We start from the raw sequence: 16,650 nt of genomic DNA, 5'->3' as shown, positions 1-16,650 counted from the left end.
TACCCTAATTTTAGCGCTATCCCTAAGTCATTTATTTTCCTCTTAAAAGTGAAAAATAAATAGAACTTGTGTCACGAGGGTAATAAGGGTTGCCAATAAATAATATAATAAGAGATTGGCATATATAATTATAAAAAGGTTGCTTCTTCACACCACCCTCAAAACTCATTTTAGAATTGATAGCAATACAGTTTTTGTGTCTTTTATTAAACTTAACATTTATACGTTATTCACACACTTTAACAGTGCTTATTGAAAATTGTACCAAAAAAACGTTAAGTAGGCGGTACTAAGACTGGAAGAAAATTAAGACGCTTAACATTTTTTTATATGACCAGAACAATTTCTTTGCGTTGTATGTATATAAACAAATCTCATGTCGATATATAACATGTACAACAATCAAACATCAACCCACACCAAACTGGCTGTAGTTGAAAAACATCAAAAGGGAAAATACAGTGAAATTTGGAGAATTTATATTATCACATGTACATGCATTTGAAATATATTTAAAATATTTTTTTCAAATTTTTTAGTTTTAGGTTCCACCTAGCTACCATATTAGAAAACTGGGATTTAAACGCTAGTCTATTAGAGGGATATTTCCAGTGGCGAATCCAGAAATTTTCATAAGTGGGGGCCCACTGACTGCCTAAGAGAGGGACCACTCTGATCATGATCCAGTGGTTCTCTAAATAATCAACCATTTTTTTTCCAGACAAGGGGGGGGGCTCTTAATTTACCTTTGATTTCATTGGTTATAATTTTTATTTTATCATGAATCAGATTTGAACACGACTTGGGGAATGAAGGTAAAGACCGAATGTCAGTTTTAGTCTTATATATGTACTTTAATTTTAGTCTTACATGTATTTATGTGTACATATATCACTGATTCAGTGGCGATGGTGACTAGCTATATATAGTTCTTCATCAGTTGACTAAAATTAGGTGGAGGTATATTTTTACTCATGCTCAACCTATATCAGTTTGTGCATGAAGCGATTGATAGTTGCCAGACACTGAATGATTATACCACCAATTTGTGAAAGTTTTAACCTACATGTATGCATATATACTTTAAATACAATAAAAAAAAAATCATGTCTTTTTCAGGACTTCTGATCCAACCATGTAGAATGGCATGTTATTGAGATATGGTTCTGGTTGATGGATGTTCATGAAGGACCTGTAGTACAAAGTATATCACTGGATTGAGCTCTCGGTCAAAGTGTATTATTAAAGTGCTTTGCTTTGAGCTCAGTTCATTGTTATGCAATTCATTCGTTGTGAAATAAAGATTTTACAGACAACTCTCATGTACAAGGATGTCGCCAAGTATTATCATTTCTATGTACAATGTAAGTAACAGGGAGATAAAAGCATTTTTTTCTGTTTGAACCAAACATTATTTGTCCATTGACCAAAATTGTTTTGCTTTCACCAGCTTTGAAGGAGATATTATCAAAGAATTGATAGAAAACAGCACAGAAGCTTACTTTCTAGCTCATCAGGCCCGAGCATCATGTTAGGCATTGTCATTACTAAAAACCAATAAATGTCTTCTAATCTGAGGATCAATTCAACATTTTAAGGTGTTTTACTAATGATACTGACAAGCCACCACAAAGATATACTGAGTGCCAATGAAAACGCAACACTTTTGTTTTTCAAAAAAGTCTGATAATTTTTATTTATTTTATATTAGAACTTTGTAAAGTTGGTTGAAAATGACTTTAAAGACAATTGTCTACAACTTTAGGGTTGGGTGATTTTTGGAACAAATGCAAAGTAAGGGTTATTTTGAACGGACATAAACCGAGTTCACCGCTTTTCAACATACGCACCATTTTCACGATTTTGTCATTTAAAGCTTGGCTAATGTCATGAATTTTCCCGCCCTTATTGTAAGGAAACTGCAATAAACATCTGAGTAAATGCCAGGACTTTCTGACAACAAGCGACATGCAGTTTCGGGCATGATCCAATGAAGCCTTTCACAGCATACAATAACCCAAATCATCCACAAATTCAACAAAAATGGATCAGTTAATGATAAGCCACATCCCGGGGTTCAAAAAGCAAGAAACGCTCAGTAAAACCGATACATTTGGTCTTTAACATATCCGATATCGACTCTGATGGATGTCCAAAGGTCACGTGAGTTCAATGGTGGGCACGGTAGATCCTATGGAGCAATTTCAGTAAAGCACTATTTGCGCAGAAATTCAACGGTTAAAGAGGACCACAGTCGACATCTAAACGGCTGTCTGGTGTAAACATCGAATTCTTTAGACCAAAAATCATTTATTATGTACCAAAAATCTTCAGTGGTGGTTACATAGACGTTTGGCACCAGCCTTGGCCAAAAGTCATGCGTTTCGCCAGATTTAGGTCCGATAGAGCAAATTTTGCATCAGATTTGACATGGTTTAGACGATGAAAACCACCACCAATATCATAAAGTCAGCTTGAGTTTGCTTTACAGGACAAGTGGAATAACATTCCCCGAGATCACATTAAACGTCCGGGATGATCAATTCCACGGCGCTGTCGAGATTGCGCTGCACAACGGGGTTGTAACATTTTTAGTTAGGACTGTGATTTGATGATCGACATTGGATGTTTCGTTTATCTATTGCGCCCGAAAGATGACAATGAAACATTTTTGTTTGATATCGATCTATTGTTAGAATTGTTAATTTTCAAGAACAATTCAGTTTGAAAGATTATGATTTCTAATATAAATTTTATTTTTGAAAAACCAAGTGTTGCGTTTTCATTGGCACTCAGTATATATAAATAGAACCATACAAATAGTTAGCAAATACATATTAAAAAAGATGTGATATGATTGCCAATGAGACAATTCTCCACAACAGACCAAAATGACATAGAAATTAACAATTACAGGTCGCCGCACAACCTTCAACAATGAGCAAAGCTAATGCAGCATAGTCGGCTATAAAAGGTCTCGAAATGACAATGTGAAACAATTCAAAGTAGAAAAATAACAGGCTTATTTGTGTACAAAAAATAAAGAAAAAACGAATATGTAACACATAAACAAACGACAACCACTGAATTACAGGCTCCTTATATCATGTTCTCAGATATCATATCTCTGATGGCATCTCCCAATTTAAAAAAATCACGAAAAATTGAACCTATTATGTGTTGCTCTCCTAACTATAAAATGTATCCAAAATCAAAGATGTGGAACATATTCTATCATAATCATTTGGTAACTAATGCAATTAGTGTCTCTTCCATGCCTGTCTTGAACATAAAAACTAAACTAAATATAAAATAAACAATACTCCTAATGCTCCGGTTGGTTGTCATCGTGCAACACAGTTAACAACACATATAGGAAAATCATAGAACTACATTTATCATAAAACACTGTCAAACATCCAAACATTCTATCCACACTCATCTGTGTCCACACTTGTTACATATAGGAAATTATTGTCACTCAAATTGTACAATAATTTAATAATGCATATATGATTTTTCACACCAAATGTAATGTCAAAATTAATGGTGCTCTAACTAATAATTTGTCATATAAACATCCATGCATGAAAGTATACGTATACAGTAGCGTTTATATTTGTTGATCTACACCAACCTGAAACAGCATCTTCAAGAGTAAATTCGGTATCATTATAGCTCTTATGGTCTTGATGATATTTTTGACAATTTGCAAACTATATGGTCCGCAAATGGTCAGAAACAATAGCACAAGAACGAGCTGAGGATCCGCATCTCATCCATGGATCGCAGTCTTCATTTTTAAGGATGTTTAAAAAGTTTACATTTACAATCTTCCTTTCATAATAATTTATTGATAATTTTGACTAAGGAAAACATGTATCATGATTGATTATTTCAGTACTTACAATTAATTTCGGTATTGCGAAAAAATATATTGTAATAGTACTCTTCTGCAGCTACCAGGAAACGGTAATCTGACGAAGTCTTGTTTATTAGAATGCTCTCAGGTACATTCACTAGTGTTGCTCCTCTTGACTCGCAACTCGCCTTTGCCTCGAAAAAGGTTGAAGGTTCGTTCATAAATTTGTAACACGACTCCCAATATATATTTCCAATGAAGCCATCAGGACAGAATCTTGATACTAAAATAAGCGTCAAATGAATAGATGTTTAACACACAATGTAAAGACGCACAAAGCCAGTATTACATTTTTAAATCAAATTCTTTTAAGGAACGTTATAACGTATAATTTATATACTTATTTATAACATTGTTTTTTCATATGTCTGATTAGTTGAGGTTACACACTAGTGTATATTTAATGAATCGATGTGATAGTATCTATAATACTAAAATTACGAGGTCCAATTTGTCAGCCGTCATCGGGTAAAAACGACAAATCAAAGAATTCAACTCTATATATAACTAATATAGGACAATTGTGTAGATTACAAATTACACCACTCCAGACCCTTTTGTTTTCCACATAATTAATATTGCCAATAATTAACAAGTTCCGGGTTTAATCCGATACCGATACCAATAGTATATTCACCTGTTAGCTATTACCTTATCTGTACGTTCCGCATTTGACAGGCGCACCACCAAACGGTGTATTTAGGATTTTGTATATACACGGGTCATAATCAAAGGGCTAACACTACTAAATTCAATCATTGTCAAATTGTTCCCTATTGTAGCTTTATTCAGCAATCAGCAAGACTTTCTAAGATAACTAATATAGGACAATGCTGTTGATTAAAAAATACCCCATTCCTGGATAGCCTGGACCTTTTGTTTTCCAAATAATTAATATTTCCAATAATTGATAAGTTCCAGGTCGATGGGTTCAAACAAAAAGATTTGAAAGCAGAGAAAACTGTGTATCTTATAATCGACATGACTTTATCAGATGACAATACTAATTACTAAAATAAGGCTTAGGCATAGTTATATACTTTAATTCAGTCACGGACCCGCGAAATCACGGGTGTGTACTTGTATCTTACTAAAAAACTAAAAATTGCCGCAATATATCGAGAGTTATTAACGACCTTGACTGACTATACAGCCCCTTGCACCGTCGGCATTGCCGCAATACTTTTTCAAGTAATGCAATGTAAGCTGAGACATATTTCAGGTAATGTTTATTTAAACTGAAAAAATCCAGAGCGTCTCTCGTTGGTTATTCATTTATTTGGTTGATGTCATGTGAGTCTGAAAATTTGTCAGTGTCAAGATTTATAACTCATTATTATAAGTACATGTATTTGTTTTGAAATAAGAGAAAATTGCATTCCAAAAATTAAATATATGTAGTTTATTTTAATTTTTAATTTTTATGTATTAGGGAGACAAAATATTCTGTTCTTTTTATTTTCAAACACCATCTAGTATGGAGTATAGTTATTTAATCATTTATATTTAATGTAATATATTTTTTTAATTACTGAATACTTAATATTATTTCTATACATATGTGTATATGCACGGAAACGAGCCTTTTCGTTGGATTCAATGAATATTCTTATTCTCATTCTTATATATTCTTATTCTTATTAAAATGGAGCAAATGGTTATTATGGGCAAGAACTCAATTTAGCAAAATCCGTTGGAAAATTGTATTCTTGTGACGCTAGTTCAATATCAAGTTGTATTTATCCTTTTGTTTTATAATAGAGTAACGCGTACAAACATTCTACGAAATTGAAATCTTTTGAATATGGAGTTGGTTTTTTTTTTTTATATTCACATATTTGTGATTTGTTTGAATACGATAAATGTATTATTAAATCTATCTTTTGATTATACATGTATATAATATAGACGCTTTTATGTAGAATCATCCGCGTGAAGCAAGCCATAATCATAATTCGGAAATTTAAGTGAATCGTAACATTTATGGTCCAGCTTCCTTTGATCTCCGAGCAAGATAAATTTTAGAGGAGCGTATTAAAGGGACATTAGCTGCAAAATAAAACCCCAAAAATCATTAATGAATGTGAAATAGTGAAAAAAATTCTCCTTTATTAGCCAGTTTGGTCCAATTTTAAGCTAAAAAAAACCATCGTTATTAAATTGATTATTCACTTGCAAGTGATAATAAATCGACCTCATTGAATCCCTATGTATGTGACCGGCAATCTAATCTAAAGTTGGGTTACACATGAATTATGCGTGTTCATTTATTAAAAGGAAAAGATTGTCAACATTGAAAGTGATATGAGGGTAAGCCATTTAATTGTCTTATTCGATCCACACAAAAAAAAAAATCTTATACAGGTAAAAAGATGATAATCATATATTTTAAATCTATAATATAAAATCAAACTGACCTTGAAAATTTCAATTGCACGATCTCAATATCGATTTAATTCTAAACAAAAGTTTTTATCGGGTTATATGACCGTCAGCAGTCTTTGGAGGTCACATCGATGGTTAATTAGATGGTGTCTAAGACTTAAATACACACGAAATGCTGACACAAATAATCAAGCCCATGTATTGTAGACTGTTTATTTCAGAGTTTTTATAATTTGGATATACGTACGTTATAAATCAAATGTGACAATTTGAGTCAAATCGGTGAACAAAAATTTGACAGCTAGTGCCCCTTTAACTGTTTTTTTTTTACATCATTGTACCATTCAATTCCGCTGTTGATCATTCGTCATTGGAAATCAAAGAATCGGAGATGAAAGGGATAACTCATCAAAGAATCAAAATATTTCAAAATATGAAAACGAGTCACTAAACACGGATATATCAAGAATGCGGACGAAATAATCCAATGAGTAACCGAACAACACTGACCCACGCCTTCGTCAACTATAAAGTATTAATGACACTCGATCAAGCACGAGAAAGATCTGGTAAAAATTTGCATTCGAAGATTAATCATGAAAGTGAAAAAGCTTTTTTTTTTTTTATATACAGCAACATTCTGTAAATGAAATCATAACAAGAAAAGAATGCTCCGAGAAATATTATCTAATGCAAAATATGTAATTCAAAATGTATGTGTTGCTGGAATGTTGCTTCATAGAGGTAGAATGTCTGCGATATTCGTCAGAGGCGGAAAAATAAAACTCATAATAAGCGGTTTTCAGTTTTAAGATCAAGCAGATATATTTTAAGAATGAATTCAACATACTTTGACTAACTGTTGGCTTGACTCGGTATCTTTGACAGTACATGAACTTTTGCTCACTGCAGTAACTAAACTGCGCAGTTTTGTTCGAACTGATACTGACACATTCTCCCGAGTTCAAAGTTGGTTGGTCAGCATCCCACTGTATGTCTATTGACTGTGAGTAAGGACTGTGAAAAGAATAAAATAGTACCAATATAAACAAATATTACCTGACATTAGCAATTTGCTTGCTCAGAGAAACGAAGGCAATACATACTTAAATATGATGGTGACTTTGTTTTTTACCTTCAGCTTATTATTTCCAGAAAATATACTGTGACAGTCGATTTTGATGTTTTATTCTACGATAAATAACAAATATACGGTTGCTTCTACTTCTACTTTGTAGAGACTGCCTGCAACACGCTGACCTGAATGTCACTTGTATTACGCATGGTTTAGTGGAAACGAATACATATACAGTGGAATTTAATGTTTTAGAATTATAAACAAAACAAATTCTTACATATTTACATATTACACATTTTTATTTAATTTTTATGAATTTGTTTTATTTTTATTAAGATAAAACTGTTTACACATTATAAATTTACGGACTGTAGACCTGTGTAAATTGAGACAGCTGCTTGAAACGACTCTACAGAGGAGCTCACCACAATGCCCAGATTTTTTTAGTACATTAAAAAATGATTGTTGGCGTATTTGTGTTATGTAGGATGGAATTATATATGAAAGTGTATACATTTTCTGTCCCTGTTTATGCGGTTGTATTAGTCTATCTGTTTTTGTGATGGCAAAAAGTTGATATACACTTCTAAAAATATGACAAGGCGCGCATCTGTTCGTCTGAGTGCAAGGTCTCTCAGTTTCAGGTGATTTATCATTCCACTTACGCTTGAGCTGTTTCTGTGTCGGTAAGTGGCAAATCAAGCAGCCATTCTGAGAAGCTAGAAGCCCTACGAAGCCGTTGTGTAGTGGTTAGCACATTGGACTACTAACACAAAGGTTCCTGATCGATCCCCGCTCCGGAAAGAAAATTCCAGGGACTGAATTTTCGGCTCTCCCTTGACAACATTTGCGAGTATTGTCTCGAGAAACGATGCTAGGCCGTCGGAAGGGACGATAAATGGCTGACCCGTTTTAAGAGAGAACCATATCTCTTGCACGTAAAAGACACCGTTCTAGATTTCGAAAAAGATCAGGCTAATGCCGCTACAAGGCATAACTCGCACCCGAAAAGTGGTAAGGGATTAATATAAGTTGCAATACCTTGTTTCCCAATCCACTATAAATAAATATTGCTTAAACTAAGCCAAAAAAATATGTTTTAAGCAGTCGTTAAACCATTAAAATAAGGTCAAATACGACGATAACTTCGTATTGTAAACAATGTCTATTACCTTCTGGAACATTAAGGTTTCTACATGCACTTATTTAGAACAGAACTTAAAAACAATGTATGTTCGTCACAGGAAAATACTTCATTAGGATAAACACTGACTTGGTACAGGCATTTTTTTATTATGTAGAAGTACAAGTACAAGTTTGAAAGTCTACAATGTTTACTGAGGGGGCAGGTCAAATATTCAAAAGAGATGTGACATGCTGATGTAAATATCACGGACTTTCCATTAGTGGTTCCCCTAAAGGTGGTATGGCAGGCGAACTAAAATGATAGAATGTATGTAGTATATATTGTGATATTCTTAAAAATTGATTAGAAAAAATATAGGTCAACTAGCTTGTTTTCAAGTTACCGGGTGTAAAAGGACACGCGTTGTATGGATTAAACAGAGAAAAGGGATCATAATGTAAATAGAAGGTGAACTAAATGATCGAATTGTTCAATCGTAAATGAGAATATAGATCTTATAAAAGGCTTTCTGATTTATCAAAGTTAATGGGGTCACAGTACGTCTTTTCCTGCTACAACACAAAATAGAAAAAAAATCAAAAAGTTTTGTTTTAATCATAATATTTCTGAGTTTACCCTCCTTAATACACAATGTTTGAAAAAAATTGAAATCAAGCAAAACTATTTTACTTCTGTAAAACTATGAGCGATAAAACTAAGAAATTCTGAATTTATTGTGTTCTGCTATTTTGAAATCCAAGATGGTGAAAAACACCCTTAAACTTACCTAATGTCACTAAAGTACACAAATCGTTGACGACGCCGCCGGCTCCACTGCTTAGTATAGACAAGACAAAAACTCAAAAGCTTATTATAACCTATCAAACATGGAATATTACAAAGTTCAGTGGATATTGTTGTAATCGACTTGTCCGGATCTGATTATCACCGAACCCGGACATTGACCTATAGTGCGACTGTCAACTTCCTGTGGTGAGTACTTACCAACATTGCAGAATAACCAGAGAGCTTGATGAAGACAGACGTCTAATCCTCAACTCGTATCTGCCATTTGCCATACACTTACTTGGATAACTCAAGGTAACCTTACTTATTATATCAGTCTAGTTGCAAATACTATATTGGTGTCAGAAGTTTGTTTCAACTCACCTGGAGAATACCGGAAATGATTTTGTAGCGGCAAAATTTTTCTTTTTGAATTTTGAAACAATAAAAGATTCGAAATTGACGAAATATACGGATAATTTTCTGAGTGTTTAAAACAATTGTCAATAATCCTTTGTCAGTTTCACTGATTATTTATTGGGCAATTATTTAATCATTTTAGAAACTGAAGTTTGATTGATACATTTTTCTTTGTCATTGTCAATGACAAAGAGATACAGGCAAGTGTCAGTGTTACTGAAACTTAACCTGTTAACAATTTAGTCAGTGTTACTGATTAATTATATAGCAAGACATTGTGTCTTATATTTATTTCATTTTATAAGAAATAGATTTATTCAATCATGACAGAACCAGTGAATATTAACACAGCTACATTTTTACAACTTAAGTCGTTAAAAGGCATTGGGGAGGCTAAAGCAAATGCCATACTAAGGGCAAGAGAAGAAAAAGGTACACTTACTGAAGACAACATCTTTGATATTACAGAAATTTCGAGTACTCTTTGGGCATCTTTATTAAAGGACAATCTAATAACTTTTAAAGCAGTTAAGCCATCGGGGGAAGATCTTGCGTCAACGGTAGCATTACTAAGGGATAAAATATCTAGTATTGAAAAGGATCGTTCTGACATGGTAGTTAGTTTTCAGTTACAGGCTGACCAGATGAGAGAGAAGAACCTGGCCATATTGGAACAACAAAGGTTGCAGTATGAGCAAGAGCGGGATGAATATTTACAAAAGGTAAAACAAGAATTAAATCATTTTAGAGAAATGGTTGAAACTAAAGATAGGGAATTAGACCGATATCATGAAAAAACAGAGAAAATGCAATCTCAAATAGAACAGCAAGAGTCTCTTGCTAGAATTCAAAAGGTAATAACTGACAGGGAATCTAAATCAGGAGTAAATTATAATTATAAACCCCCTTCAACTCCCGACAAATATGGTCCATCTGCTCCAAAGCTGGCTATTTTTGATGGCAAAAGTGACTGGCGACCATACTTTTTGCAGTTTTCTACCATAGCTGATAGATATAAATGGACTGATGAGCAAAGATTGTTCAAATTAATAGAACTTTTAAGAGATAGGGCTCTGAAGTACTACAGTAACAGGGTTAAATCATTACAGGCAAATTATAAACTGTTTTGTCAGAAATTTAATGAGAAATTTGGTAAAAAGGAATTACCCCATATTTTACGTAGATTATTACAGGATTTGAGGCAAGAAAATGAAGAGAATTTGAGAGATTTTGCAGAGAGGGCACAGGAGTTGGCGGTTGATGGGTATCCTGATACTCCAGAGAAGTTTGCTGAGACACTGGCTACTGATGCATTTTTGAGAGGTTGTCTGGATAAAAGAGCTGCTTTAGTTGCCATGGACAAGAACCCAGAATCCTTAGATCAAGCAGTCCAATTTGTACGTAGTGCAGCAGCTAACCAAAAAGTTATTATGGGCGGTAAGAAGTCTGAAGTGAAAAGAGTTACATTTTCAGATACAGAAGATGTCCAAGAACAGGAAGAAGAAAAATTTGCTGTACGGGTTGTTGAGAAAGATGATGATAAAAAAGGGGTAAGTGCTAGTATTGAGAAAAGACTTAAGAAAACAGAAGATGATCTTGCAGAGACAAAAATTATTGTGAAAAAGATTCTCAATATAATTAACCAAAATCAGGGTCAAAACCAGAGGTCAAGAAGTACATATAGGTCTCCTACACCAGAAAGGTCAACAAGCCCATATAGGGGAACAGGCTGTTTTCAGTGTGGAAAAGAAGGACATTATGCCCGGGATTGTCCAAGCAGGATAATGTATCGAAATGGGTCGCCCATGCGTAGTAGAACTCCATCACCAAGTAGCAACACTTTAAACTATCAGGGATCAAGAAAGACGGCCAATTCTTGATCAGCTCGGGACATGGTGGCCAAATATGTACAGATGTAAAAAAAGAGGATATTGGTAATACAGCGAAAATTCAGGAACTATTTCTGTATAAACATAATTCAGATTCAAAAACATTGTTCATAAACTTAATTCTTAATGGGCAAAAAGTTTTAGCTGTTGTAGATAGTGCAGCTCAAGTTTCCGTGATCAGTATATCACTCCTTAAACAGTTGGGGCCAAAAGTAAAGATGAAGCAGCACATAATACTGAAAGGGGCTGGAAAGGGGTCTGAAATGGAAGCCAGATACACAGACGACCTTGACGTGACAGTTGGTAAACTCAAAGTCAAATGGAGGTTTGTGGCTGCAGAGATCACAGATAAGGTAATATTAGGTATTGATTTTTTGGAACATTTCAAGGCTATAATTGATTTAGGCAATTATACCGTACAGATAAATCAAGATCTTATACCTGCCATCTGTTTAGGTAATAAGGAGGGTAAAATTTCACATGTTTACAGAGTAACAGTAGGGAGGAAAACAGTTGTTCCACCTCAGTCAATGAAGGTATTAAAAATTGAGATTGATAGGACACCTAATTCTGATATTATTATACAGCCGAACTATGAACTAAAAGGTTTATTAACACCAAATGTTGTGCTGAAAATAGGTCAGGAGGTCTCAACCGTAGTACGTAATGGCTCCAATAAGTTTGTTACTTTGAAAGGAGGGTTGAAATTTGGAATTGGCACAGAAATAGAATGCACAATACCTTTGACAGATGTAAATGAACTTGACAGGTTTTCTGACAAGTCATTAAATAATTTCGAGCCATATTTTGTAACACATCAAGCTGCAGAGGCTGACAGAATATCTGATAGCCTGACAACTGGTTCAGAGACAAACGAAAACTCAAATATGGTTCCACCAGCACATACAATTTTATCCATTAAAGCTGATAATAACCACTCTCAAGTAAGTTCACAAAATCTTGATAACAACATGTCTGACAGGGTCTCTGTCAAACAAGCTCTTTCAATTAAAGATATAAATGAACTTATTCCAAAACATATACAAGATCTGTATTAAAGGACCATTAAAGGTATGACACTGTCAGAAAGTAAGGACATAGCAGAATTATTGATTCAATTTCAGGATGTGTTTGCGAAAGGGGATATGGATCTGGGTTTATTTAAAGGGGAAATTAAACACCGTATCCACACAGGAGATGCTACTCCAGTAAAACATCGTCTGAGGCGGACTCCATTAAAGTTTGAAGGTGAGGAACAAAAACATTTACAGGATATGTTGGATAAAGGGGTTATTCAGCCGTCAATATCTGATTGGGCGGCATGTCCGGTTCTAGTACGGAAAAAGGATGGCTCTATCAGGTACTGTCTAGACTATAGGGGGCTCAACTCAGCTACAACAAAAGATTTATTTCCAATAGCGAAAATAGAAACCTGTCTAGATACTTTGCGTGGAAGCCAGTACATGAGTACGGTGGATATGGCTGCGGGATATTGGCAGTTGGAAATAGACGAGAGAGACCGCTATAAGACCGCTTTTGTGACTAAGTATGGTTTGTTCGAGCACGTCAGACTGCCATTTGGTCTCTGTAATTCGCCAGCTACTTTTAGTAGAGTTGTTCAGTTAGTATTGCAGGGTTTAACTTGGGAGGAGTGTTTAGCATATCTGGATGATGTCATCATTTCGGGTTATAGTTTTGAGGACCACCTACAGAAGCTGAGACATGTATTAGAGCGATTCCAGCAGTATAATCTCAAGTTGAAGCCATCAAAGTGCAATCTGTTCCAACAAGAGGTAAAATTTTTAGGCAAGATTGTCAGCAAGGATGGGATCTCAATAGATCGTAAAAACATTGATACTGTACAGAAATGGCCAGTTCCAAAAAGTAAGAAAGAACAAGAATCATTTTTGGGATTTGCTAATTACCACAGGGAGCATGTGTCTCATTATGCTGGTCTGGCCGCACCTTTACATGTCCTTACAGGAGGAAAGGAGTTTAAATGGGAATCAGAACATCAAGAGGCATTTAATAGTATTAAGAAGGCTTTAACTACACCACCTGTATTGGGATATCCTGATCCGAACTTTCCATTCATTTTGGATACTGATGCCTCTGAAAATACTATCGGAGCAGAATTGAGTCAAATTCAAAACGGCAAGTGTGTTACGGTAAGCTATGCAAGTAGGGTATTGACACCAGCTCAGAGAAAATATTGCACTACACGGAAGGAACTTCTAGCAATAGTAGCCTTTACCAGACAATATCGTCATTATCTTCTTGGTAACCAGTTCACTATACGCACAGACCATAACAGTTTGAAGTGGCTCATGAACTTCAAAAACATAGAGGGACAGTTAGCTCGCTGGCTAGAAGAGTTATCACAGTATAACCTGATCATTCAACATAGACCAGGTAAGAAACATTCAAATGCAGATGGGCTTTCCAGGATACCTAATCACCAAGACCTTTGCTCGCACTACAGCTCGGAGATACCCCTTAATTTGCTTCCTTGTGGAGGTTGTAAGTACTGCACTCGAGCAAGGAACCAGTGGCAAACATTTGAAGAAGATGTAGACTTTGTGGTACCTTTGACAGCGAGATCTGTCAGCTGTACTTCACCAGTTGGCATCATAGGATTAACCATAAGGTCAATAAGGAATGTAACATCAGACAATAATATAGGTATAATGGGAATGCCTACCAGTTATTCAAATGATGACTTGAGGCAATTGCAAAGTCAAGATAAACACCTAAGTACTATTATTGCATGGTTAACACTGAACCATACTCCCTCTAAGCAGGAATTACAGATGCAGAGTCCAGGAGTTAGACATCTTTGGCAATGTAAGTCACAACTTAGATATCAAGACGGTATACTGTCTTATATCTGGGAGGACCCTATTGGTTCTAGGATTCTTTTTGTGACCCCAGACAGTCTGAAAGATGAATTGCTCAGGTGCTGTCATGATCTAAGATCTTCTGGACATTTAGGGCAGGACAAGACACTCTCAAAACTAAGGAAGACGGCATACTGGTACAAGATGTCAACAGATTGTAAAATCTATGTAAGTTCATGTCATGTTTGCAATAGGCAGAAGAAAGCATGCAGGAAGGCAAGAGCAGATCTGGGGCAATATCACTCTGGGGTCCCTTTTGAAAGGATACATATGGACATTTTAGGCCCTCTACCTGTAACTAAAATGGGTAATAAATATATACTTGTGATCCTTGATCAATTTACCAAATGGATTGAGTGTTGTGCTTTGCCGAACCAACATGCAGAAACAATTGCCAAAGCTTTTATGGACAGTACAATATCAAGAATAGGGTGTCCCTTGGAGATTCATACAGATCAGGGGGAAAATGTTGATGGTAATGTGATACGACAGCTCTGTGAACTCTTAGAGATAACGAAAACAAGGACGACAGCATATCATCCAGCTTCAAACGGTCAAGTTGAACGTTATAATCGCACTCTTGCGCAGATGATAAGGTGTTTCACTAAGAGACGACAGGATAGCTGGGATGTACACCTACAACAACTTACTGGTGCCATTAGAGCTACAGAAAACAGACAAACTGGGTTCACACCAAATTTCATGGTTTTTGGCAAGGAAAATAGTCAACCTATTGACCTAGTTTTGGGTCTTGATCCACCTAACAGGACTAGAGAACAAAAAGAGCTAACAGATTATATCAAGATTCTTAGAGAGACGCTGACAGAGGTACATGTCCTTGCCAGGGAAAACATTAAAATGGCTCAGTGGAGACAAAAGAGAGATTATGACCTGAATGTCAATTGTAAGGTATATAAGGTAGGAGATATTGTTTTTAAGATAGATTCAGCCAGGAAAGTTGGGGTGTGTCCAAAACTTAAGGCACCATGGAAAGGGCCCTTTGTGGTAGCTGAGGTTAAATCACCGGTCCTATACAAAATTAGGAACAAAAAAACGTCTGAAGTTGTTCATCATGATAGGCTCAAACTCAGTCAAATTCGTGATTTACCTGTCTGGACACAAAGGCTTAAGAGAAGAATACTAGAACAGGTGGAGAGGAAAATGTTGGAAGATTTAACTGACAAGGAAGAACACTGGGACTTAGGGCTAGATTGGCTTTTCAGTAATAATGAGCCAATGTTGTGGAACATGATGGACGGTAGCCTTGCACAGTCAGACTCTCTGACTGGTGGAGGCAATACTGGAATTGGGCAGTCAGATTTTCTGACTAATAAAAGGAGCTTACAAGAAGCTGATCAGTTTACACCTAATGAACCTTGATGATAATTTTGGGGATCAGACAATAATCTATAATGTAGCCGATACTGTGGAAGCACGAGTTAAACTGTCTGATAGGAGCAGAGGGAGGGACAGGAAGGCCCCTGCCCACTTTAGAGATTTTGTAATGGACTAATGGTGATGTAGTTTGTGTATAAATATTGTATATATGTTATATGTTTAATTTGTTTTTTCTTTATCTTACTTTTAAAGAATGGAAGAGGAAGAGCTAGACTATGAGCCAGAAGAAGAGGAAGTGGATGTGTTGAAAGAACAGACAGAAAAGGAAGGGTGTTTGCTGAAAGAACAAAGAATTAAAGGTAGCAGTAATAATAAAAAAAGATCAAGACCATGCTGTATATGCTCTGGTAGGTTTGTGAATGTAAGAAGACATGTGCTTCGGGCTCATGTACCCTGGTATACTGCACCTCTGTTGGCATGTTGGACCTGTCAACTTCAATTTGGCCAACAGGGTGCATTTACCATACATTGCAACGACTATCACAATTCAGAGCAGACACATGGGTACAAAGAGGAATTTTTGGTTGACTGGGTTGAATTGATGAATGGCTTACTCATAGAACTTTGTCGTCAGTTCGAGGTTTCCACATTGGACAAATTGGTAACATTCGCCGGAGAGATGTCCACTCTAGAACAGTGTGACAAAGCAACCTTTCATCAAACAGACCTGCCGTTTCTGCTAAATTTCAACAGGATAAACCATTTTCACTCATCATCAGCTTACACGGTCTTTCCACCATCATACATAC

At 35.6% G+C, this 16,650-nt stretch overlaps 1 protein-coding gene across 2 annotated transcripts in view; it reads right to left on the bottom strand.

The window, feature by feature from the left end:
• LOC139510182 (uncharacterized) overlaps nt 1–16,650 on the bottom strand; it is a 107,064-nt gene that overhangs the window by 54,186 nt on the left and 36,228 nt on the right. For both annotated transcript variants that reach the window (XM_071296600.1, XM_071296601.1), the window contains 2 exons: nt 7,158–7,324; nt 3,909–4,145 (listed from right to left, as the gene is read on the bottom strand). In XM_071296600.1, the coding sequence (XP_071152701.1) occupies nt 3,909–4,145; nt 7,158–7,324 (404 nt within the window). The remainder of the gene's footprint in view (nt 1–3,908; nt 4,146–7,157; nt 7,325–16,650) is intronic.

Source organism: Mytilus edulis, chromosome 2 (genome assembly GCF_963676685.1).
Source record: "Mytilus edulis chromosome 2, xbMytEdul2.2, whole genome shotgun sequence".
NCBI lineage: Eukaryota > Metazoa > Mollusca > Bivalvia > Mytilida > Mytilidae > Mytilus > Mytilus edulis.
Note: the sequence above shows the minus strand (reverse complement) of the source record. Positions and strands in the feature narration are given on the sequence as shown.